This window comes from Coenobita brevimanus, chromosome 94 (genome assembly GCF_032717465.1).
Source record: "Coenobita brevimanus isolate Jiangsu-jjx chromosome 94, ASM3271746v2, whole genome shotgun sequence".
Lineage (NCBI taxonomy): Eukaryota > Metazoa > Arthropoda > Malacostraca > Decapoda > Coenobitidae > Coenobita > Coenobita brevimanus.
This window is the reverse complement of record NC_137047.1, coordinates 13,476,135-13,503,701: the sequence shown is the minus strand read 5'-3', so window position 1 is coordinate 13,503,701 and position 27,567 is coordinate 13,476,135. Positions and strand designations below refer to the sequence as shown.

The 27,567-nt window shown below is 41.9% G+C and overlaps 1 protein-coding gene and 1 non-coding gene across 2 annotated transcripts in view; one reads left to right on the top strand and one right to left on the bottom strand.

Moving 5' to 3' along the window:
* LOC145413007 (uncharacterized) overlaps nt 1-27,567 on the bottom strand; it is a 468,549-nt gene that overhangs the window by 103,649 nt on the left and 337,333 nt on the right. The window contains exon 24 of the mRNA XM_080282828.1: nt 20,554-20,629. Coding sequence (XP_080138954.1) covers nt 20,554-20,629 — 76 coding nt within the window. The remainder of the gene's footprint in view (nt 1-20,553; nt 20,630-27,567) is intronic.
* On the top strand, nt 15,635-15,753 carry LOC145413046 (5S ribosomal RNA). Its single transcript, XR_013899657.1, has one exon. It is a non-coding gene; the product is annotated as a 5S ribosomal RNA (ribosomal RNA).

Sequence of the window (27,567 nt, the reverse complement as noted above, 5' to 3'; positions counted from 1 at the left end):
GGAACCTCGGCCTTTCACTTCCATGACATCTCAGGTCCGTGAAGAAGCATAAAGGATACCCTACCAAGCATTAAAGGTAAATATAATGCATTATTTACATGTTTTTTCAATGTTGAAAGGTTTGTTTCATAGAAGGGACGCAGGACATTCGATACTTCTGATGAGCACTGTATGTATATAAGTAATCCCTTTATTATCTGGATGTCCACTATCCGGACTCCCCACTACCTGGACATTTTGGGCCCGGGCCTCTGGAACACCCAAATGCCCCCCCCCCCAAGACATTTTTCTTAACTGTACTATGAAATTGGCATGCAGCGCCCAACAGCTGTGTTTACTCATGCCCCTTGCCTCCCCCTCCTCAGTTACCACCTAACTACCATCCCAAGCAGACGCTCATCACAATGGTTGCTGCACGTGCTCATTCTTGTGAATAAACAGTGAATAAACTGCAATACCTCGCCACTAGACCAAATGGGAATTTACAGTGTTGTGCAGTGCTATGAAATAGAATTCAGGGTGCAAAGATTAAGTACAGAGTGCAAATTGGCGGTTGAAACTGGCATAATGCAATTAAGAACAGAATGTGCAGTGTTAAACAATACAATTCGTAATGCAAAGGATTATGTGCGGCACAACACTGGATTACTGTATGTGCTTCAAGAGCATTTTCACCACTGCCAGAGCCCTTGAGGAGGCGGGTTAGCCCTTGTAACGGCCACAGATGTGTTGTATGTACCCTGTACACTGCTAAATATTTTCCATACTCACTTCTAATTCCTCATTCGCTGGGTCCTTTTCCTTTATTTCATGCTTTCTGTCCCTTATTAATGTGAATAGGGTCTTAAATAGGTGCTATGCATGTCCGGTAAAGTTATGTAGGTTTCCTGCGTTAGACTGGGCTAGGGTCCATAAGTACCAGTCCAGGAGGCAGAGGTCCACAATCTGGACAGACCGACTTTCCGGACATGCCTTTGGCTCTACTACATCGGATATTTATATATCTATATCTATATCTATCTATCTATATACATTATATATATATATATATATATATATATATATATATATATATATATATATATAACGTTGGGTCTGGTTAGTACTTGGATGGGTGACCGCCTGGGAACACCAGATGCTGTTGGCATCCCTACGTGTCAAGTGGGGTTGGTGGAGGATTAGTGCCCCTCCCTGTAAAACAATTAACTCTAAGCCCTTCACCACCCCGTTTGGGATACATGGCGTCTGGCAATGGATGGATGGATGGATGGATATATATATACATATATACACTCAATCCTCGTAAATCACATGTTTATAAATCATGGATTCGTAAATCATGGCTGAGTGGCTGTCAGACTGCCGGCACCCTTAAATCGCTGTTAAGTCACGAAAATCGCAGACCTAGGCACTGAAGTGGGCCTTTTCCAAGGAGAATCATAAACCCCGGCATTCAATTTGAAAATCGCGACCCAACAACCAAACACCACCCGTCCCTGGTGGCAAGTGTGCATACTGATGCCGCCACATTGTTGTTTCTCCCGCCAGTCTGCACACTACAGACCATCGCTGTGGAGTATGAGAGCTACCTGCCTTTTTTTGTGCACCTTCCCCCCCACCTCCTACCTTCCATGGCCCCTCCCAAACCCACGATGAAGCGCTCTAAGCAGTATGGCATCAAGAAGCAGCCGCCGTTGTCGTACAGTCAACATTTGGAGCTCATTTGTCGTGTTGAGAATGGAGCACCCCCACCTCATGCTGAGAGGTTCTAAGTTCTTCCCAACACCACCCCACTCCATTCACATATGCAATATCGTCATAGGAGTAAGGTGAGATCCTTTAACAATGCTTATTTCTATTAAATACATGCACTGAATATTCCTAAATTTGTATGTTTGTGTTTGATGGTGCCTAGATACATGTAGGTAGGGTGCTGTGGGGGGTGGTTGGCCAAAGTCCAGACCCAAATTCATTTTTCACATAAGTGTTATTATTTATAAACCACGGAATTTGCAAATCGCGGCAGTGGTCCAGACCCAAATTGCCACGATTTACGAGGATTGAGTGTGTATGTGTATATATATATTATATATACATACAGTCATCCCTTATTGAATATTGGAGGATGGCTACAGAAAAAAATATATATATTTTGTTGAACTCTGCTGACACTGTAACATAATCCCAGGCACAGTTCGTGGCTATTTTAGTACAGGAATGGCATTATCCAGTGAATGAAATATACCGTAACACTCTTCCTTTTGGAGGGAGCTGGGATGAGCACAGTAGAAAGAAGAGGCCATGCAAGAGTACAATATTCATTATTTTTAACTTTTAGTGTTCTTGTATTCAATAGTTGTTTAGTGTTCCTGTATTAAATAAAGTGGTTGTAAACATGCAGATAGGGTTTTTCTTTAGTTATATAGGAAAATGGGAGGTTCAGAGATGCCTTTAAGGGGGGCAGCAGATATCCACGGATTTTTAACATTGGAGGGTGTCTCTGTTACCTAGCCCCCGCGGATGTTCAGGGATGACTGTATATATATATATCTATCTATTGCCAGACGCCTCAATCCCGTTCGGGTGGCCACAAACAAATTGCCTCCACGTCGCCCTGTCCCCCGCCATTTCAAGGCCCTGCTCCCAACACACCCCCCCTCTCTCATATACCTCTCCACCCCATCCCTCCATCTCATCCTCGGCCTCCCCCTCCCTCTTCCCCCCTCCACCTCACTCAAATACACTCTCTTCGTCAGTCTTTCACCCTCCATCCTCTCCACATGGCCAAACCACCTCAGTGTATTCCTCCTAACGTTTCCTATCACATACACATCCACACCACAACGCTCCTTCACATCCTCATTTGTCAGCCTGTCTCTCCACGTGACTCCACAGGCTCCTCTTAAATAACTCATTTCCACTGCTCTCACTCTTGACTTGTGTCCTTCCAGCAATGTCCAAAATTCACTTCCATACGTTAGAGTTGGTATCACAATACTGTCATGTAGTAACTTTTTCACTTCCATGCTCACTTCCCTGCTTCTTATCACTGCTTTCAAGGAACCAGCAACCTTTCTTCCCTGCTGTACCCTTTCAAGCACTTCACCTTCCAAACCTCCATCCTTACTCATCACACTATCCAAGTACTTAAACGTACTCACATTTTCCAATTCCTCACCATCCAACCTCGCTGTACATTCACTGCCTTCACCTCTCCCAGAGACCATCACTTTACTCTTCCCTACATTCACCTTTAGATTCCGTTTCTTAATTACTCTCCCAAACTCATCCACCAAGCCTTGCAGCTCTCCTTTGTCTTCACTCAACAACACAGTATCATCTGCAAACAACAGTACAGGGAGTTTCCAAACACTACCCTCTCTCACCAGGGCCACTCCAACATCCACTACCCTACCTTGTACCTCTTTTATTACCCCATCCATGTACAGACTTAACAACCATGGAGACATGACACATCCCTGTTTCAACCCAACCTTCAAAGAGAAAAATTCACTCAGTTCACCATCCACAAAAACTGCAGCCTTAGCACCATCATACATACTCTTCACAGCATTCAACAACTTCCCATCTACTCCATATATTCTTAATACTTTCCACAATCCTTGTCTATCCACCCTGTCATATGCTTTCTCCAAATCCATGAAAGCCGCATACAACTTCTTTCCCTTCTCTAGAAACTTTTCTACTAAAGGTCTAAGAATGAATATCTGATCTACACAACCTCTTCCCTTCATAAAACCTCCCTGTTCATCTCCAACTAATTCCTCTGTTATTTCTAACAATAAGTATCCTACCATATATTTTTCCTATTACACTAAGAAGACAAATGCCCCTATGATTACCACACACTTCTTTTTCCCCTTTCCCTTTGTACAAGGGAATAATTATACCTGACTTCCAATCTTCCGGGACTCTACCTTCTTCCCAGGCCAATCGCGTCCAGCACGTGTTTGTCCAGTACTATTTTCATCCAGTCCAGTCGGAAACAAAATCTATCTATCTATCTATCTATTGCCAGACGCCTCAATCCCGTTTGGGGTGGCCACAAACAAATCGCCTCCAAGTCGCCCTGTCCCCCGCCATTTCACTCCCCTGCTCCCAGGTCACACCCCCCTCTCTCATATACCTCTCCACCCCATCCCTCCATCTCATCCTCGGCCTCCCCCTCCCTCTTTCCCCCTCCACCTCACTCACATACACTCTCTTCGTCAGTCTTTCACCCTCCATCCTCTCCACATGGCCAAACCACCTCAGTGTGTTCCTCATAACGCTTCCTATCACATCCACATCAACACCACAACGCTCCTTTATATCCTCATTCGTCAGTCTGTCTCTCCATGTGACTCCACAGGCTCCTCTTAAATAACTCATTTCCACTGCTCTCACTCTTGACTTGTGTCCTTCCAACAACGTCCAAGCTTCACTTCCGTACGTTAGAGTTGGTATCACAATACTGTCATGTAGTAACTTTTTCACTTCCATGCTCACTTCCCTGTTTCTTATCACTGGTTTCAAGGAACCAGCAACCTTTCTTCCCTGCTGTCCCCTTTCAAGCACTTCACCCTCCAAACCTCCATCCTTACTCATCACACTACCCAAGTACTTAAACGTACTCACATTTTCCAATTCCTCACCATCCAACCTCGCTGTACATTCACTGATTTCACCTCTCTCAAAGACCATCACTTTACTCTTCCCTACATTCACCTTTAGATTCCGTTTCTTACACACTCTCTCAAACTCATCCACCAAGCCTTGCAGCTCCCCTTCATCTTCACTCAACAACACAGTATCATCTGCAAACAACAGTACAGGGAGTTTCCAAACACTATCCTCTCTCACCATGGCCACTCCAACATCCACTACCCTACCTTGTACCTCTTTTATTACCCCATCCATGTACAGATTGAACAACCATGGAGACATGACACATCCCTGTTTCAACCCAACCTTCAAAGAGAAAAATTCACTTAGTTCACCATCCACACGCACTGCAGCCTTCGCACCATCGTACATACTCTTCCCAGCATTCAACAACTTTCCATCTACTCCATATATTCTTAACACTTTCCACAATCCTTGTCTATCCACCCTGTCATATGCTTTCTCCAAATCCATGAAAGCCGCATACAACTTCTTTCCCTTCTCTAGAAACTTCTCCACTAAAGATCTGAGAATGAATATCTGATCTACACAACCTCTTCCCTTCCTAAAGCCTCCCTGTTCTTCTCCAACTAATTTCTCTGTTCTTTCTCTAACTCTGTCAATAATTATCCTACCATACACTTTTCCTATTATACTAAGAAGACAAATGCCCCTATGATTACCACACACTTCTTTTTCCCCTTTTCCTTTGTACAAGGGAATAATTATACCTGACTTCCAATCCTCCGGGACTCTACCTTCCTCCCAGGCCAATCTGCACATCTTCCACATCCATTCTACTACTATCTCTCCCCCATGCTTCAGCATTTCACCACACACTCCATCAATTCCTGGGGCTTTCCCTGATTTAACTTTCTTCATTGCTTCCACAACTTCTATCCTACTGATTTCTTCCTGTCTTCTCACCTCCCTCCTTCTCCCAGCCATTCCCCAGCCACTTATACTCGCATTACTTCCATCCTCTACGTTCAACAATTTATTACTGTAATAATTTATTACTGTAATATGGATCTGTTGGGCTACTACAGATCGGCTGCGCAAAGTACAGGGTACAATCACAGCCTTTTTCCACTCTGCTTGTACAGTTTCACTCATCCATGCCTTCTTACATATCTCCAACAAGCACTTCATTCTGTTCTCTCCATTACGCTTATTTATCTCTACATACACCTCATCAACTCCAGCTGTGTTCCCATTTTTCAGCCGCTTCACAGCACTCTTCACCTATGCGAGTGTCACATCTCCTGGCACTGCATTCCTTCTCTGCACATCCCCAAAACCAATCATGTTTACAGCTGCTATGCTCTCTCTATTCTCACTCATCAGGCTTTCAAAATATTCTTTCTATCTGGTCTGTACTTCATCCCCATGGGTTAATAATCTACCACCTACATCCTTCACACCTTCACATTTCTTTCCGTTTTCACTTATACATTTCTGCATCTCTTTCCAAAATAACTTCCTATTTTCAGAGTACTCTGCATTCATTTTTCTTCCTAGATCATCCTTTACCTCCTTCTTTTTCCTCTTCACTAGTCCCTTTACGTGCTTCTTGTTCTCAATATGTTCAGTTATTTCAACTGAACCCCTGTCCTGTAACCATTCTATTCACTTCTTCCTCTTTTCCTCCACTGCTCTCTTAACCTCTTCATCTCACCATGCCATATTTTTCTTCTTTGTTGTTACTCTTGCTGCACCACACACCGCTTTAGCATTTCTAACTAAGCTATCCCTATATGAATTCCACAGGCTGTCCAGATCCATTTCATTCCAATTCACTGATTCTAACTCCTCCCCTACTTTAGTCCTGTATTCATCTGCCATTTCTTTGATCCTCAGCTTCTCGGCTTTTAGTCTCTCTCCCTGACTGCTCCTCTCTCTCCTGGTTCACCTCACTCCTTTCAGCTTGATCTTGCATACCACATTCATATGATCTGACAGACCTCCACATCATAGTCTGACAGCCCCAGTATCAGCAACCATTCCCAGCATCGACCTCTCGACGAGCATATAATAAATCAGGCTCCTTTCAACATGATCCCTGTTCCCTCTATTCCATGTACTGTATATTTATATGCACCTCTGTGTTTGAAATATGAGTTACAAATGCACATCCTCCTTTCCTGACACATATCCTTGGAGTTGCTTCCCATTATCATTTTCTCCTGGTACTCCATTACAACCCATTATGTTATCCTCAGGACCAGTGCCTACTCTTCCATTCACATTAACCACTACGATCACTTTATAGCTCCACGGCATTTCTCCCACTGCTTCATCCAGCCCATCCCAAAACCTGTCTTCTGTCTCTCACTCCTGTCCTCACAGGGTGCATATGCTACAATCACTGCCACTTTTACCTTCTCAAACTTGAACTTGACATACATACACCTCGAGCTGACACATTTGTAATCTCTCATTCCACTCTGCCACACCTCATTCATCAACAAAACAACTCCTTCCTTGTATCTTCCTTGCCCAATCATGCCCAATCTTACACATTTCACACCCTTCCACTCCTCCACTTCACACCCTTTCATCTTTGGTTCACACAATCTTCATCACATCATATCTTCGCACTGCTGAATACATTCACCACTTTCACCCTCTTGCTCTCCTCATTCATACCTCTCACATTCCACATGACCATGCAAATCTGTCCATTTGGTTTTGGCCCCGGGCAGTGTGTATATATATATATCCATCCATCCATCATCCAATCCAATGTTGCCCCATGAGGAGAGTAGGACCCCAAGGCTAAGCAGTTGGTCCTGACATTAAAGATAAGAGTGACCAGCCTCACTCATCCCTGATTGGCATTAGGTGAGCAATAAATCCCAACCATCCCTTGGAAATAAACCTTCACTGGCTCAATCTGACTGGAGTGCAATAAGTACCCACTAAACCACCTGGTGCCAAAATTTGGTTATATGGTTACCAACCAGCATAGTAAATGGTTTCCTGGTGTACAGGAAATAATTTGGCTTGTCACTCAGTGTATAGTCACCCACAGGAAGAAGGAAGAGGAAAGAATGAAGGAAAGAAAGACAGAAGAGGGAGTGTAAAGTCACACGTAGGGAGAAGACGAGGAAAGAATGAAGGAAAGAAAGAACGATGCAGAGGAAAGAGCAGACACCTGCGAGCAGCACTACATCAAGCTAGTGAAAGGTAAGCTATATATATATATATATATATATATATATATGAGGCGTCTAGAACCAAAGGGGCATCGGCGCCAAAATGTACTTTTGAGTTGTGACGCTTTAAAGTTGTGTTTAGGGCAACGTCATAACCAGAAGGCAATAAACAAACCTTTTATACATCATAATGATCATCAGCGCCTATGCTGTACATGTAAAGCCAAAAAAACAAAACAATAATAACCGTAACCACAAAATAGGCAGTAAACCAAACCCCCAATTTATAAGTGGCCATAATAACATATTGTAAGGATTTAAAAACATAGCAGAAAAAACATCAATGAATGTATTAATGTACAAAACTTTATTAACTGAAGATTCCAGTTCACTTAATATTAATAAACGAATAATCATTACTGTAATTTCATGTTTTTGACAACTAAAACTGAAATCAATGCAGTTATTATTTTTCCTCTACCATAACAGATTGAAATAATAACACTAAAAAAAAAAAAAATTAGTGTAGTGCTTAAGTAAATTGAGAAGGGGTAGTGGGGGGTTAAATGGTGGGGTCGTCATCTAGGAGATCGACATCCAACTCTGCCTCCTCGGTGCCACGCCCCCTCCCGCTGTCTCCCCTCACCACTCTCTGATCCTCTTCCTTTCTACCTTTTTCCACTTCTCCACACACTTCTGACACTTACGAGAGGTTATAGGCACCACCTCCTCACTGTAACTATGTGATGAACTCATCTTGTCACCCCCCCTTCAACCCCAATAACAACAGCTCATCTTGTCACCAATAATCCACGATAAATGGGGTAAAAATCCAATACGTAATAATTATACACCTCAGTGAACATGGGAGGGAAGCCTCACCGGCACACCGGGCGGGCCACACGCTTGCTGATTGGCTGCTCTGGGGGAGTGGCAGAGAGTGAGAATGCTGATTGGTTTGGGCTGTGTGGCTTAGATGCCTGCCTGCTCTGATTTGTTTGTCCGGCAGCATGAACAAACCCACGTGACTTTGAGCCCCTGTACCACTGTCCAGAAGGCCGAATCTTGTATGGCAACCAGTGCTGTCACTGAGAAGGGGGTTAAGCCTGTTGTCTCCCCTACCTAACTCAAAACCAGTACAGTATATTGGTGGGGATGCCCCTGTGGCTCTAGAAGCCTCATATGTATGTATATATATCTATCTATCTATATCTATCTATCTATCTATCTATATATATATATATATATATATATATATATATATATATATATATATATATATATATATGCAAACTAACCACAGCAGAAATGAAAGGAGCGACAGTGAGTACTTTCGTATATTACATCTTCAGACAGAGACAGAAATGTAAAGGTTAGAGGTCTTTTATGCACACCCGCAGCAGGTAGTGGCACACAGAACAATGGATGACCTGAATTTTTACCTGCGGCTTAACTTATGGTCACCTGCAGCAGGGAGTGGAACAAAACAAAGGATGACTTGAATCTAAAAATGCATGTGACAAAGGAGGAGGGAGTAGGAGAGGAGGAAAGGGGAGTGGGAGGGAGGGGCAAGGGGGAGGGGAGGAAGGGAAGGGGGAAGGGGAGAGGGGGGAGGGGGGAGGGAGGAGGGGATAAATACTGCTGCTTAACTTAAGACCTAGAGGGTTAATGCTTGGTGTGTCCCACACAGGTGTGACTACACCACCAGGAGATGACAGGGAACAATCACGTGTTAGTCTGGGGGATACTGCTTTAAAATTAATTCAGTTAACAATTTATCACACTTAAAATGATAGCTCATGTTTACATTGTTTTCATATGTGCCAGAAATTAGACAAGATTCTGTTACATTTCTTTCATCTAAGCTTTTTGATCTTACTAGAATCTTGGAGCCTGTCCAGTCAATATGGTGATCACTGGATGTTTTGTGCTGAAATAAACCACTACTCTGTTGGGCTGTCCTGACACTGTATTTATGTTGTGAGATTCTAGTTTCCAACACCTACAGTGAACTAAAATGTGATCCAACTGAAAAACAAAGTAGAAAATTCCATAAAGAAATCAACACTTTGCTAAGAGGAAGGGATGACTTGATCAAACAGTTCTCTGTGCAAAATCCATCTGCACCATATATGTATGGCTTGATTAAAACTCACAAACCAAACAACCCCATCAGGCCAATTGTAAGCTCTGTAGGCTCTACGACATACAAGCTCTCCAAGTGGCTTGTAACACTGTTGTCCCCTGTTGTAGGCACTATCTCTGATTCATTTGTACAAAACAATGAGGATTTGGTAAGAAAGTTAAAATCTCTAAATGTCATGTACCCCTACAAATTAGTCAGCTTTGATGTTTAATAATTATTCACAAATGTCCCTGTTGATGATGTTTTAACTTTCCTGCCAAGCATTCTGTGTAGTAACACTGATGGTATTCCCTCTGAAAACATTATCAAGCTAATTAAATGGTGCATTGTGAACTCTTCTTTTACCTTTGAAGGTAAATTTTACACACAAAAATTTGGTATGGCCATGGGTAATCCCCTCTCCCCAGTTCTGGCAAACATTTACATGGAATACTTTGAGAAACATTTACTGACCTCCATAAAGGAGCAAAACATAGTTTGGCTCCGATACGTTGATGATATCCTGTGATTCTGGCCTAACAGTCTTCCCATTGATGAATTTCTCCTATTAAATTCGTTAGTTCCATCGACTAAGTTTAAGCATGAGATGGAAATGGATAATGAATTGCCATTTTTGGATGTAAAAGTTATCAGGGACCAAAATGTTTTGAAGACTAAGGTATACAGAAAACCTACAAATAAAATGCCATATGTTCATTACTATTCAAACCATCATATTAATGTAAAAAGATCTGTGTTCATATCCATGTACCTAAGAGCATATAGAATTTCAGACCCAGAATTTTTAGATGATGAACTAAAAATGATTCAGAGTATTGGAAAGAAGCTAAAATATCCACAAAGCATACTAACTCAGTGCCACAATACAGCCAAGAAACGATTCCTTGAAGGGAAAACTAATAAGCCAGATCGCCAGAACATTCAAAGAACCCTTGTCCTCCCCTTCCATGAAAATTTTCTTGATGTTGTTCACATACTGAGGAAACTCAATATACAAGTAGTATTCAAATATGAGAACACCATAAAAAAAAAACCTCATCAAGAACAGCCCTTTCAGTAATTCACGCGTTGTTTACAAAATCCCGTGTAAAAGCTGTAACAAATTCTACATAGGACAATCTGGAAAAGATTTGGAAACTAGAATCTCACAACATAAATACAGTGTAAGGACAGCCCAACAGAGTAGTGGTTTATTTCAGCACAAAGCATCCAGTGATCACCATACTGACTGGACAGGCTCCAAGATTCTAGCAAGATCAAAAAGCTTGGATGAAAGAAATGTAATAGAATCTTGTCTAATTTCTGGCACATATGAAAAGAATGTAAACATGAGCTATGGTCATTTTAAGTGTGATAAATTGTTAACTGAAGTAATTTTAAAGCAGTATCCCCCAGACTAACACGTGATTGTTCCCTATCATCTCCTGGTGGTGTAGTCACACCTGTGTGGGACACACCAAGCATTAATCCTCTAGGTCTTAAGTTAAGCAGCAGTATTTATCCCCTCCTCCCTCCCCCCTCTCCCCTTCCCTTCCTCCCCTCCCCCTTCCCCCTCCCTCCCACTCCCCTTTCCTCCCCTCCTACTTTCTCTTCCTTTGTCATGTGCATTTTTAGATTCAAGTCATCCTTTGTTATGTTCCACTCCCTGCTGCAGGTGACCATAAGTTAAGCCGCAGGTAAAAGTTCAGGTCATCCATTGTTGTGTGTGCCACTACCTGCTGCAGGTGTGCATAAAAGACCTCTACCCTTTACGTTTCTGTCTCACTCTGTCTCAAGATGTAATATATGAAAGTACTCACTGTTGCTCCTTTCATTTCTCCTGTGGTTAGTTTGCATACATATCTTCATGGTGAAGTGAAGTCTCTGCATATATATATATATATATATATATATATATATATACAGTAGTGCACCAACTTTCGCTACAGCAGGATTCGCGGAATCCACTTTCGCGGCATGCACCAAATATTCCCTAACTTCCACTTTCACTTGAAAAAAATCGATTTTTGCTCACAAATTTTGGGTTTGGGACAATATTTTGAACTTTGAATTTCCTGCACCGCCCGCCCGCAACCCACCGCCATCTTGAATGACATCATGTCAACACTCTGTCCACCCATTCCCGCCATTGTGTACGAGCGTGCTAGCTCCATTGTGTTGGATTCTCACGGTTCAATGGCCTCTACTATACCTGGTAGTGTGGGGAAAGGGCTGGTGGTGTGGGGGGAGAGCCTGGTGGTGCGGGGGGAGGGCCGGGAGGCAGTGGTGGTGATAAAAAGTGGCCGGGACATTCAAAGTCGGTGCTATCCCTACTGACAGTGCCATAGAGGAGCTTAACCTGGATGAAGATTTCGATGGATTTGTTCAAGAGAACCTAGCACAAAGGGAAATTCAGCACAGAGTGGAAGTGTTGCATCAAGTTGCATCTGAGGAGGCAGAGAGAGAGAGTGGTAGCGAGGCAGCAAGAGGTGGCGCCAATACGTCTGGCGTGGCTAAATAAGCCCGCCACGCGCCTCGGATACTTACCCCCAACATCCATTAAACACCTCAACCTGGTCTCTGTGGTATGTTTCTCCTCATATAATGTGTACTGTACAGTTTTTATTGTTTGTATCTCACAATGCAATGTACAATAGTGATTTGATGTACTGTATTGCAAGTGAAAATGAAAATCTGATGTTACTTTAGGATAACTGGGAACCAATTAGCCTTTTTGCCATAAAGACAATGCCCCAACTTTCGCTAATTCCACTTTCGCGCATTATTTTTGGATCCAATTAGGCGCGAAAATTGGTGCCCCACTGTATGTATATATGTATATATATGTATATATATATATATATATATATATATATATATATATATATATATATATATATATATACTGTTGGGAATATCTTTAAGAGACAGGAAAAGATCAACTTGGGTGAGACAGCAGACTAAAGTCAAAGATATTATAGAAGTTATAAAAGAACAGAAATGGAGGTGGGCAGGCCATGTAGCAAGAACAAGGGATAATCGACGTAGCAAGAGGTTGACTGATTGGACACCAAGGGATGGTAAGCATAGCAGAAAAAGGCCAGACAGGAGGTGCGGAGATGAGACAGAGAAATTTGCAGGGAAAACGTGGCAAAGATTGGCTCAGTCAAGGAATTCGTGGAGAAGGCTGGGGGAGGCCTTTGTTCAGCAGTGGACTTGTAATGGCTGATGATGATGATGATGATATATATATATATATATATATATATACAGTAGGATCTCACCAATAACGCCTAATTGGAGCCAGAAAAATGCCGTTATTAGCGAAAAAGTCATTTGCGTGACATTAAAATACATGTATAAAGGGTTTATTGGTGCCACCACTCCAGGACTTTATCCACTTTTCCCACCTGGAGTCCTCCTATTACTACTTTTTTTTTTAGCTGAAATAATAAGATTAGTTATTAAATCATCATGAGTAATATAAAACTCACCTTAATGGAGTTATGAGGTGTTTGGTATGATGATTGTTTTGAGGCTCATGCATGGATGCTACTGCATCATACCCCCTGACCCCTTGCTGGCCTCATCCCCACTCCTCCCTCTCACGCCAGGGCCACCCACTTTCATCAACACTTTATCAAACCCCATAAAGTCAAAATCTTCAGAAAAGTCCCCAATCTCATCATCTACTCAACCCTTCTCTGTTGTTCTTCCTCGGCTGGCTAGCTTTGTGAAAGAAAGTGAGTGATGAGTGACTGATGGCGGGCATTCACTCAATCGTGATACTGTTTCTGGTATTTTCTTGAAATCTGATTTACGAGTCCAATCATTAGTCATTAATTCTGATGGCTGCTCTCTCTCTGTCTCAGCAGACTTGAGTTATGGCTGGAGTGCCGACCAGGCATGTTTAATGGTTGCCAATGTTGTATTATTCCAGGCACTGACGAAGAAATTTACACCCTGCTGAATGTTACATTTCTTCCAGAATGCAGCAACAGTCATTACGTTAAGGGTTGCAGGTATGCCAGGTGGAGCAGGTGAGTCATGTGGAGCTGTGGAGGTGGAGGGGGAGGCAGATTGTGAGTCAGGTAGGGCAGTGGAGGTGGAGGGGAAAGCAGTGGGCGAGTCAGGGGAGGTGGCAACGGGAGGATCCTCCACCTCCTCCTCGCTACTGCTCACATTTTCGGCGATTTCCTTCATCTTTTCTTGTTTGTCTGTTTCATTCCTCATCTTTATATGGACATATTTGCACTATAACAACTTGGCATTCACGAAATGACCGTTATTCATGTGAATCCAAACGTTATTATAGAAACTGGGTATCTATTCTAATTTACCGTTATTGCCGAAAATGTTATTGTCGAAATCATTATTGGTGAGATCCTACTGTACATATATATACATATACAGTAGGCTCGCACAGTGCGCGAGAGATTGGGCTTTCCACGACCTCGCGCACTGGGAATTCGCGTACTGGGAATACATAATCTTATGGGAATAATTACATATGGGCGGTACCCCCTCATACCTGGACATTTTTTGTCCCTTAGAGACATAAAAAAGGTCAAATTTTTCAGACACTGTACTACAGATATAGCTGCAATAACAAAAATATGGGCAGTCACCTTAACAACAGTAGAAAACAGGCCTGATGGAATTTAAAAACAAGACTTCTGAGGCGCGGCAACGCACTTACAGTGCCCCCGCCACCACCCCGGCTGCACCACGCTTATTTAACGGTTGCCAATGTTGTATTATTCCAGGCTTTGATGAAGAAATTTACAGCCTGTTGAATGTTACATTTCTTCCAGAATGCAGCAACAGACATTATGGTGGGGGTTGCAGGTATGCCAGGTGAGTCAGGTGGGGCTGTGAAGGTGGAGAGGGAGGCGGTTGGTGAGTCAGGTGGGGCAGTGGAGGACGGCGGTGGGCGAGTCAGGGGAGGTGGTGAGGGGAGGATCCTCCCTCTCCTCCTCGCTACTGCTCACATTTTCGGCAATTTCCTTCATCTCTTCTTGCTTGTTTGTTTCATTCCTCATCTTGTTATGGACGTATTGGCAGTATAACAACTTGGTATTCACGAAATAAACATCATTATTATAGAAACTGGGTATCTATTCTAACTTACTGTTATTGCCGAAAACGTTATTATTGAAGCTGTTATTGGCGATATCTTATTGTAGACTCCTCTTGAGCACCTTCCCCATGAGCCTCTAGGTCACTATTGGTACGTTGTGTGGGGGGGGGTCGCGTACTGATGGAAAATAGCGTTTTTAAGCCACTTCTTGCCTCTACCTCGTGTTTTGTGGGGTAAACTCACGCATTCAAGGTTTTTCGTTATGATTTTTGGTCACTCGCGCACAATGCGATTCGCTCACTGTGATGACGTGCACTGGGCGAGCCTACTGTATATATATATATACAGTAATTATATAAGTAATCCCTCTAATATCCGAATGCCCAATATCCGAACATCCCCACTAACCGGACATAGTCCTGGGATCCAATATTCCCAAAATGGGCCAAAAATCACAAAAAATTAAAAAAAAATCTGACTTTTTTTCCCACCCGTAATTTGAAATTGCCGCCTGGCGCCGAACAGCTGTTACACCATGGTCCCTTCACCCCTTCCTTCCTCCCCCCTCCCCTGTCAGGGTTGCCATTTGGTATTTTTCATTACCAAGCCAACGGCCATACCACGTTCAGTACACCGCTTCCCGTCCGATCAGCGAAGTTAAGCAACGTTGGGTCTGGTTAGTACTTAGATGGGTGACCGCCTGGGAACACCAGATGCTGTTGGCATCCCTACATGTCAAGTGGGATTGGTGGAGGATTAGTGCCCCTCCCTGTAAAACAATTAACTCTAAGCCCTTGGCCACCCCGTTTGGGATACATGGCGTCTGGCAATGAATGAAAGTGTGGGCCAATTTGGTAATGAATCAGAATAATGCATAACCAAATGGATTTTTCACATGTATGAGAATACATAAGATGGAGATGGTGGATTGTTTGCTCTCTGATTAATCTGCTACCCTACATAGAGTGAAAATAATCAACATGGTGTTAATTATAAGGAGAGTGATTACATGTATTTCCACTTGTATATATAATTAGTGAAGAATAAATGCTAGCTTTACGAATTTGGTAATAAAAAGTTAAATTTGGTAAACCTGAGGAGATTGGTCATGTGGCCGTTGTGATCTGGCAACTCTGTTACCCCACAATCATCAACAGTAACAGTCTAACTCCGATCGAGAGCAGATGCTCATAGCAGTGCAAGCCACAGGTGCTTGTTTTTTGTGAATAAACAGTGAATAAACTGCAATACCTTGCCACTAGAACACACAGGAATTTACAGTGTTGTGCAGTGTTAAGAAATTAGAATTGAGAGTGCAGAGGATTAACTGTGGACTGCAAACTGGCGGTTCAAGCCAGTCCAGGAGCCAGGGACTTGTAAGTACCCAGAATGTTTAATATTGTATAAACTCACCTCTAAAACCTCATTTATTGGTTCTTTTGCATTTATTTCAGTCTTTTATGTCCCTTATTGGTGTGATTTGGGTCTTAAATAGGTGCAATGCATGTCCGGTGGGAGTTGTATAGGCGTTTCTCTGAGTTAGGGTCCATAAGTACAAGTCCATAAGCTGGGGCCCAATATCCGGACAGGACCACTATCCGGACCTGCCTATGGCTCTATTATGTCGGATATTCGAGGGATTACTGTATATATATATATATACAGTACCCTTGCGTCCAACACGCGTTAGTCCAGCACGATTCACGTCCAGCACGGAGAGCAAATAATTAGTATTATTTAATACGATTTAATTACTGCAACACGAGTGTGTTAGCATAACACGCACAGAGCTCCGAGAAGTGGGCGAAATCCGCAGAGTTCACCTCTAGCACAATCACCCCCGGTCCAACATGGTCATACTGGACGTTCCCATGATGATGATAGCAAATGAAAACTTCTGATCAAGTAGCCTTCCCTGACCGCTATCGTGATGTGATCGTGATGCCACCCAATTAAAAACGCTTCTGCTATCACGTGATGTTTTGTTTAAATTTCTCCCGCCACAGCACCACTCAGTCGCATAATTCGCATGGGAAGGTGCTTTTTTCTTGCTGCATTTTCTGCCCTTGTTACTGCATTTTACCCTGCTCATGATGCTTAGGAAGCCTTCTGAGAACCCCAAGAAGCGTCAGCACCTCCCTCAGGCCACCAAGCTAGAAAGCATCGAGAGGAAGAAGAAAGGGGAGAGGAAAGTTGACATTGCCAAGGCCTACGACATGAATGAAGCCAACGTGAGGACCATAATAACAAACCAAGACAAGATCCTGGCACCAGTGAAGGCTTACAGAGTGCTAGGACAGGCAGAAGCAGGACCTTCCATGGCTGTGGACGAAGATAGTGATTCTGAGTGTGATTTCGAAGGATTTATGAGGGAGGTTGAGGAGGAGCAGCAGCCATTACCCACTAGTGACGCCAGCAGCCATCCTCCGGGGACCCAGTAGGACTACCTACAGCCTTGGATACCACCTTCCATTCCCAGCAAGCCCACCAACACTATCCTAAAAGATTAGTTATCATTCATAGCACAGTACCATTTATTATAATTACAATAGTACCAATATATGTATAGGTATATGGTAGGTATTTAGGGTGACTTTTCCTAGGGTTGCTGACATAATTCATTTTTCTCCATAAGCTCTGTTGTTTGTCCAACACGTTTTTGGTCCAACACGTGACCCATGCATGACAATATTACTGTGTTGGACGCGATGGTACTATATATATATATATATATATATATATATATATATATATATATCTATATATATCTATATATATATATATATATATATATATATATATATATATATATATATATATATATATATACACACTGGTCTACTGGTTGTTGTACTGTACCTAAAGTCCAACAAAGTAAAACTTGAGTAACAAGCAATAACAATTACAAATCTTCAGATATATTAAACCTGACAGTAATTAAACATGGAGTCATACTAAGACTGGCTGCAGAATTTCATGTGGAAAACATGATAAAGTTAAAGAAGGCAACACTGAAAGTGACTGAGGATTAGGTCTGCATGTTGTTGTTGCTGCTGATGTTGTCACTTAACCCCAGTCTGTCTTGCAGAGCAGGTTCATCAACCAAAGGTAAGCAACTGCTTCTGTCGGGTTGTTTTACAGGTAAAGTACAGTACATACACCATGTAGGGAATCTGCACCTCCTTGTGGTGGTGGGTTGAATGTGCATCCTTCCCCACAGCAAGAAGAAGGGAAATACAAGGAGACTTTGCTCCCAGAGGGATGCCGCAGCTGCTTCACTCCTCTCAGGGTACACAGAACCACCACATACAAACTCCTTGTCAGTGGTAGAGTTGCATTTGTGTGAGTGTACTGATTTCAGTGAAACAGCATGAGAGACAGAGAATGTACTGTCCAAAAGGAAAGGAAATAAAAATCAATGCACACTTTGCACGGAAGGGTCTGAAACCACAAAAGTTATTGCATAATTCCAGATGATTTGACCCCATTATTATTTATTAGTGTCTGTTAAACAACTACAGAATATTAAGAGATATGGATATGTATGCTTAACAAATAATTGTAGAAATATAAATATGCATTTAGGTGTGTGCCTATTCCTCTAGTCTCTGAGAGCTGGATGCAATTCAAGCTTCTGGCTGTAATAACAGTATGTTCAAAAAGCATGGTCTTCATTCCCACCCCAGTGTTAAAGCAATTTACCTCTTTCAGGAATTATATAAATATAAATATATGGTAAAGTTTCAGTTACTCATCTGCTTTCTGATGACCATTCATTACTCCATACATTTTCAAATACAGTATTTCAAGAAGTCCAGAACCACATCATAGACATATAACCATTGCATTGGTCGGGGATGCACAACTACCCATGTCAGTGGTGATTTGTGAATGATGCAAAAAATAAGTGGCTGCTGAGCTAAAAATTATTTTTCCTCCTTTAGGTGACAGGTGTTTCACCATGTTACACTCAGTAGGTGTCATTCTACCTGCAATAAGATGTACGCAAAGGATGCCAGATTTAGAATAAAAAGGCCACTTCCTAAACTCTCTTGGATCATACTTGGTCTGGGTCTGAGCTCTGGTCTCCAAACTCCATATACCACACAAGAAAATCATAAGAAGGAAGAGACTGGAATGTGATACCAATTCAGGTACGAAATGTCTTCTGTCTAGGCACTTACTTGGCCTACCATAGGACAAAAAAAAGTAAAAACTGAGCTGTTCCTTCCCTCCCACCCATCATCTTAGGTTTCAGCCAGTGAACTCTTTACAGTGTCCATGTTAAGAGTCAGGCCTCACCACCTCCTTCAACTAACACTGCCCCATATTGCTAAAACTACAGGAAGAAAGGGTCTGATGAAGACACCCAGGGTACCCTTCACCAGGTTTCCCAGTTATTCTTTAATAACATGGACAGCCTTCATGGTGAGGGGAATCTGGGAGCTCATTACCCACCTTCAACTGGAAGCCTGTTCCTTTAAAGATCATAAATGGTGGTAGGGGAGTGTGGTTAGTGCGATGTAACATTTTCTGTCCTTGTTCCATACTCTGGAACACAGCATACCTAAGTTCAACAAAGAATGGGTCTGCAGTCTGACAATGAAAATAAAATTTCTTAATCATAATTTGCCACTGTTTCTCCTTTATGACAGCTTAACCCATAGAGTGTGCAACAGCCTACCTTAGGGGCCTCCACATTTTGCAATTTTTGAAGTGCATATATATTTGGCACAGACTGAGACCAATAAACACTGCTAGTAATGGCTTGCACTGTATAGGCTAAATGCAATCAGATTACAGTTATAAGTGATGAAGAGATATCACTCCTAAACATTATTAGAGGAATGTTGGTAAGGGTGGCTCCTCCATTTAGCTCTGAACATAACTTCAACCATGCCATTGTGCCTATGTGACTGTAACCAATCAATTAAGTCTCTTTCAAGATTCTTTGTTAGACTAATGGCATAATGTCCAGAACACAGATAATGCCCAACTACATGAATAAAGCTGACAATAATCTGCTGATATGTTTCTAACTCATTCTAAAATTATTTTCTTTTGCAAAGATTGGGAATTTTGATCTGATTTCAGATCTAAAAAATAGAAGCTACATATCTAATTTAATTCAGCCTATGATGATTTAGTCTGCCCTACTAAAGCACCATTCAATAACAATGGTTGGAGGTGACTCAACAGAAGACTTGTTCATACCATTTATAGTCATCTATAAAATGAGGTCAATCAACTCATCATGTTTCAAGATAAAATAACAAACCTATGATAAGTTTCTAAACAATGCCTGTAATTACACAAGCTCAACTGGAGGGCTCTACAGTGTATGCTTTATCGAATAAATAATCTATTTCAAAGTACAATACAGATGATTATTTTACAACTGATTTAAACAGCCATGAGAAACTAAATTTTCAGATTCCCTCACTAAAGTACTCATGCAGTAACAGCATGCAACAAAACATCCCATTTCATTCACATGCTCAAAAGACAAACTCCACAAGCCATACCAACACATGTATGTCGTCTGCGATTGAATCGGTAACCCTTTGGACACCTGCCTCGATTATCTGATGCTGGTGGCCTCTGCTGAGGGGAAGGGGGTAATCTAGATGATAACAGTATCTTTTACATGGAGGGTACTATTTATTATGTCTGCATGTATGCATATGAGAGAGAGAGAGAGAGAGAGAGAGAGAGAGAGAGAGAGAGAGAGAGACAGAGAGAGAGAGAGAGAGAGACAGACAGACAGACAGAACACAAATTACTGGGTCACTATCTAGATGTTGAGAGAGAGAGAGAGAGAGAGATAGAGAGAGAGAGCACAAATTACTGGGTCACTATCTAGATGTTAATACTTATTTTAGGCAATATCATGGAGACCCATTCAAAAGTTCATTTTATATACACTGCATATCTATTAGCTTAAAAGAAAAAAAAATCATCACAAAGGAATTTTGATCAATGAATGGACATATGAATGGAAGGATGAAATACAAAGCTGTATCCTTGTTAATATATGAGACTTTATAACACCTCTTCCTAAGTGCTATACTCTGCCTATCACACACTGACATCCTCTGGCATGTTACTGGTGCAAACTACCATGTCAGTAACAAAATTAAACAAAATACATGGGAAAACTAAGTAGCAAAATGAACTATTAAGGAAAATGTGCCATTATATCTCCATCTACCACACATATACATGTAACTTTTGATCACCTTCTTGAATAACATTCCTCAGCAAATAATAGGTACTAAATATGATTTCTCTTCATTCCACAGCATGAGCAAATATACATATACACCTATCCTCAACATCATTCAGATGACATATGCCTTACTTGGCCTACTGAGTGGATCCAAAGAGCATGACCCACATGGTGGAGCACAAACTGTGCTGGGGCATGGACATGACACCAATAGTGTGGGGAACCAATGGGACAACCCCATGAGGGCAGTGACTAGCCTGCGTCCAATGGGTATGCTAGGTCAGGCAGTCTGGGACTGTGCAACAGCAACAAGAAGAAGAAGAAGTTCTATACACTTTAAGGCACCATTTTCATGGATGAATGCTACCCTGATCCTACAAGCAATTACATAGTTGTTGCAATAATAATCTGAATATCCTTCCTTAGTAAAACCCTCACTCATGCAGTACAGTTTTTTGAATAAGCATCTAATCATCACAGTATAACAACCAAATTACTGCAGCTGTAAAGCAAGAAAAAAATTTAAATATAAAAATACAAACCCCACACATTAAAAATCACACACAAACATCAATGACACACTATTAAATTACAGTACCCTCGCGTCCAACACGCGTTAGTCCAGCACGATTCACATCTAGCACGAAGAGCAAATAATTAGTATTATTTAACACAATTTAATTACTGCAACACGAGTGTGTTAGCATAACACACACAGAGCTCCGAGAAGTGGGCGAAATCCGCAGAGTTCACCTCTAGCACAATCACCCCCGGTCCAACACGGTCATACTGGACATTCCTATGATGATGATAGCCAATGAAAACTTCTGATCAAGTAGCCTTCCCCACCTGCTATCGTGACGTGATCATGATGCCGCCCAATTTTTTAAAAAACGCTTCTGCTGTCACATGATGTTTTGTTTAAATTTCTCCCGCCACAGCGCCACTCAGTCGCATAATTCGCATTGGAAGGTGCTTTTTTCTTGCTGCATTTTCTGCCCTTGTTACTGCATTTTACCCTGCTCACGATGCTTAGGAAGCCTTCTGAGAACCCCAAGAAGCATCGGCACCTCCCTCAGGTCACCAAGCTAGAAAGCATCGAGAGGAAGAAGAAAGGGGAGAGGAAAGTTGACATTGCCAAGGCCTACGGCATGAATGAAGCCAACATGAGGACCATAATAAAAAACCAAGACAAGATCCTGGCACCAGTGAAGGCTTACAGAGTGCTAGGACAGGCAGAAGCAGGACCTTCCATGGCTGTGGACGAAGATAGTGATTCTGAGTGTGATTTCGAAGGATTTATGAGGGAGGTTGAGGAGGAGCAGCAGCCATTACCCACTAGTGACGCCAGCAGCCATCCTTCGGGGACCCAGTAGGACTACCTACAGCCTTGGATACCACCTTCCATTCCCAGCAAGCCCACCAACACTATCCTAAAAGGTTAGTTATCATTCATAGCACAGTACCATTTATTATAATTACAATAGTACCAATATATGTATAGGTATATGGTAGGTATTTAGGGTGACTTTTCCTAGGGTTGCTGACGTAATTCATTTTTCCCCATAAGCTCTATTGTTTGTCCGACATGTTTTTGGTCCAACACGGGACCCATGCATGACAATATTACCATGTTGGACGCAAGGGTACTGTACATAAAAGCTACAGCTGACCAAGAAACCTATTTCCTCATGAGAAGGAAACATGTCCTAATTACTGTATACATGCCTCCTCACCAATTACCAATGACAGAAAGTAAGATCCATCCCTGCCCAAAATCCTGAGTGGTCTCAATGACAAGCATCTCCTAGACTGGAACACCTAATCAAGAAGTGCTGTACAGTTAATGGAATCAAACATTCATCACAAAAGGGAGACAGTATTCCTGATGGAAGGAGATAGCAATGCATAAGCCGGGTCACATAAGTTTCCCAGCCATAAGGCTGCTTGGTAGATTTTTTCTTTTTTAGTTGACGTTTTCATCTATACCGGTATGTTTCCTACTTCCTCCATTTCAGTACCACAGCAGAGAATATTAGACTTTTGTTGTCAAGTACTGAAAGGCAACTGCATCATGCCTTCTGCCTTTCAACAATATCTTCACTCTAATACCGCACACCACCTTCCAATTTACATTTCTGAATCTTAAAGTTTTGCAACTCTTACCTCTACCCACTTCCATTATTTTATACATCTGTACTGCTGATCACTTAGGCCCATATTCAAGTTTCTGTTTTCGACGTGATACCCAGTTAAATACCTAGATTATAATAAAATTACAGACTGCAAATATTTGAAACAAGGGTTTAGGCCACTGAGGGGTTTACCTTAATCTAAGGTTTAGTCCACCTACAAATTAAACTGCCTTGAGGGGGTGGACAGATGCGAGATCAATGATGGTAGCTGTGCAAACAGTACCCTAATATTTCCCAAACTTGTGTAATACAAATGTTTACATAACTGAATATATTTCTCTAGTGCCCACAGTATACTTTATCAGAAATAAATGGTGGAACTTTCTCTCTCTATACAGTAAAACCTCAATATAATGGACTTCAATAGACAGGAATTCGCTTTTATCGGAATCGAGGAGCTACCGGACTAAATTCTTATACAGTAAAACCTTGATATAACAGACTTCAGCAGACTGGAATTCGCTTTTATCGGAATCAAGCAGCTACCGGACTAAATTCCTATATATCGGAAAAAGTTCAATAAAGCCAGAAACAGTCCGGTGTCATGTAATCAAGTTTGGTGAAAGTGGGAAAAGACCAGATTGGGATTATAAGTTAGGAAGTAGAACCCTACACGTATCAGAAACAGAGAAGGACTTAGGTGTGATTATCAATAACAGACAATCTCCGGCTGACCTTATAACTGAGAAGGTATGGAATATGTATACCCTGCTTGCAAATAAGAGAACAGCATTCACATACATAAATGAGGACATGCTGGGGAAGATAATAACATCTTTCATCAGACCAACCCTGGCGTATGCATCAGTAGTCTGGAATCCTCATCTCAAGAAACGCATAGATAAGACTGAAAAAGTTCAAAGGGCCTCTACAAGATGCGTACCAAGCTTAAGCGATCTAAGCTATGAAGAAAGACTAGAAAAACTGAATCTGCCAGCACTACAAGAGAGAAAGGGCACAGGAAACATGATTATGCTATATAAAAGCATATCAGGGAAGGAGAAAATAGACATAAATGAATATATAAGCTATAGGGATGCATTAGCAAGAGGACACTAGAAAAAACTGCACAAAAAGAGAGGCAATAAAGACGTAAGGAAATTTAGTTTCCCAAACAGGGCAACTGATCAATGGAATGTACTACCAAATGAAATAGTGTGTGCCAAAACAATTAATAAATTTAAGATGTATAACGAAAATGGTTTAAGATACAGGACAGTACGAGCTTGACTCATTCCTGTAAAGATACAATTAGGTCAGAATGAGGTAAGAACATACACACACACATGCAGAGGAAGTGGTACAGGAATGCAGCTGGGGAGGAAGAATTGGCTTAAATGAAGTGAGTAAAGGGTGGAAGGTTTCATACACAAATGTTAAAAGGTTGATATCTGCATCTGAGGAGATTAATGACCACCTGAGGGTAAATAAGCCAGACATTATGGGATTGGTGGAGACTAAATTGGATGACAGAAGACATCATAGGAATTGGTGAAGGACACTAAAATGTACAGAACAGAAACAGACCAGGAAAGAGGGGAGGTGGAGTAATGATACTGGTGAGGGAAATCATGGTTGCGGACAAGGTTGAAAAGGGTGAGGGTATGGCAGAGGTGCTGAAAATACTGTAGTGATCAAGAAAAGTAATGGTGGAAAAAGGGACCTTGCAGTGGCCTATGTTCCACCCAAGACCAAAGCATGACCTAAGGGAGTAATACCAGTATGAAGAAAAGCTTAGTGACACCAACGAATGCTTGGAACGATACATAAGCAGAAGTAGTGACATATCTGTGATGAGAGCTTTTAACTGTACGGAAGTTTGTTGGGAAGATTGGTATACAGAAGGCGGAGAAGAGTCGTGGGGAAGCAAAATGTTATACAGTATCTGGTAATGAGTAACATCATGACACAATGGATTAGAGAGAATACAAAATTCAGAGGAAATGAAGAACCCTCTCACCTGGATCTACTAAATATATATATATATATATATATATATATATTATTGATGAGCTGATATGCGATTGCCCATTAGGAAAAAGTGACCACATTCTCATCGAGTATACTGTATAACAAAAGATGAAAGAGAGGTTGCAAAATCAACAATTATGATATAAATATGGATACAAGTATGGTAAAGCTGATTTTGACATGCTAAGAAAATACTTCACAGAAACTGAATGGAGAAATTTCAACAAGGCAAGAGGTACTCAAGAAAAGTGGGATGAGTTTTTATGGATATACAAGGATGAGTTGAGAGATATGTACCGCAGGTGAAGATCAAGGAAAGAAACATAAATGAGTGATTTAAGAAGAGATGCGAAGAAGCAGGAATGAAGAGGCAAACGGCTTGGAGGGAATGGAGAAGAAAGGAATGAAACAACCTATGAGAGAAATACTGTAAAAACTGGGAAGGAAGGAATACGTAAGGATTCAAAGTGAAGAAAAATGGAATTACAAAAAGAATGTAGTACACAAATGGAAGGATGAACCAAAGCTCTTTTACTGATATGTAAAAGGAAAATTAAAAAACAAGGAAGGGTTATACAAACTGAAAGTAGATGGAGTAATTTAAGAGGATCCAGGCGCCCAGGCTGGAGTGATGAACAAATGTTTTCAAACCGTTTTTACAAGAGTTTAGTGAAAATAACGATATACCTAAGGACTTAGTGCTGGACAAAATACAAGTAGATTTAATGAAATTAGTGGAAAAACAAGACGTTAGGAAAGCACCGGGACAAGATGTTGTGTCTAACTGGATATTATATGAATGCAGAAAGGTGCTTGAGGATGCAAGAGTGGATATATGTGGATTATTATATAAAAAAATAATTTGGTTTTACGCCAGGTATCCCCGAAGGGCTAAGGCATTGCCCCTGAGTAGAGGACTTTTGGACTGGAGCGTGTAGCATTTTATGACCGGATGCCCTTCCTGATGTCTACCAATGACCCTTGGGTGGACTCGAACCTCCGACCCTTCAGTCAGAGCGGAGCGCTCTAACCCACTGAGCCAAACTAAATGGAAAGGTGGAAGGGGGAGAGAATGGGAATACGGTTTAGCCCCTAAAGCGCAGGTCGTCGTGTTTACGACGCTCGCCAAAAAGGACATAACGGCGGATCGTCGCGTTTGCGATTCGAGTTAATTTTGAATAAACGCGGGCAAGGATGTTCCAGCTGGTATTGTCTATCAGTACCACCACCCTTTAGCTACAATTAGCATACTTTACCTTTGTACTACTGACCTCCGTTGTTGCCAAGTATCGCGTTTTTTCCCCCCTACCCCCCCCACCATGGCCCGGCCAGCCTGGCTGTGATACATGGCAGCACTCTGCTCAGAACTGTAAATCTGCGCTCTCCTCTCACAAGCAGTTTATGCTAATAGGAAACGCTTGTTTCCCCAGTTGTCACACTAGCTTTTCTTTGCACGGTTTGCCCATGTTTAGCGTCAGTTTACCGCAGGCTTTCAAAGTGACATTATGGCGAGTTCTAGCTCTTCCGAGTCAGTGCAAGCGGCCGACAGGAACGAGAATAAAGTGATGGGCGTAAGGCAGAATAAAAAGCGCGCCGCGGTGATCTTTTGGGAAGTAATATGATTGAAAATAATGTAGTATACGTGTTTTTAGCTGTGAAAATGGAAATGTTTGTTGAGTGACGGGAAGACCGCCGCCGCGCTGCATGTCGGCCGTACGCTTCGTTGATTTTAGCCTTATTTTCAGTGCTTATTGTACAAATACGGATTCCAAACTACCTGTATGTTGTAGTATAAAGTTTACTGTGACAGAATGAGGCTGTGGTAGAGGGGAAACCAGGTTGCTGGAGGTGTGAAAGTGAAGATTTTGTTACCCAACTTTGCAAGTCTCCACAAGTCCTTGGGTAGTCCACGAAGGCTCAACACCTGTCTCTGGAGAAAGCTGAATGTAAGTACTATCTGCCATACCAAGTATAATGTTCTAGGGTTAATCTCTGATTTTTGGCTAATATTATCCTACAGGTACTCAGACCGCGATACAACCCCGCCACCTGGGGGGGGGGGTCGGCTGTCCATTGGCCGCGCTTTAGGGGTTAGGAATATATGCAGGAGTTAATGAGAATGAGAGGGCAAGAGAGGGAGTATG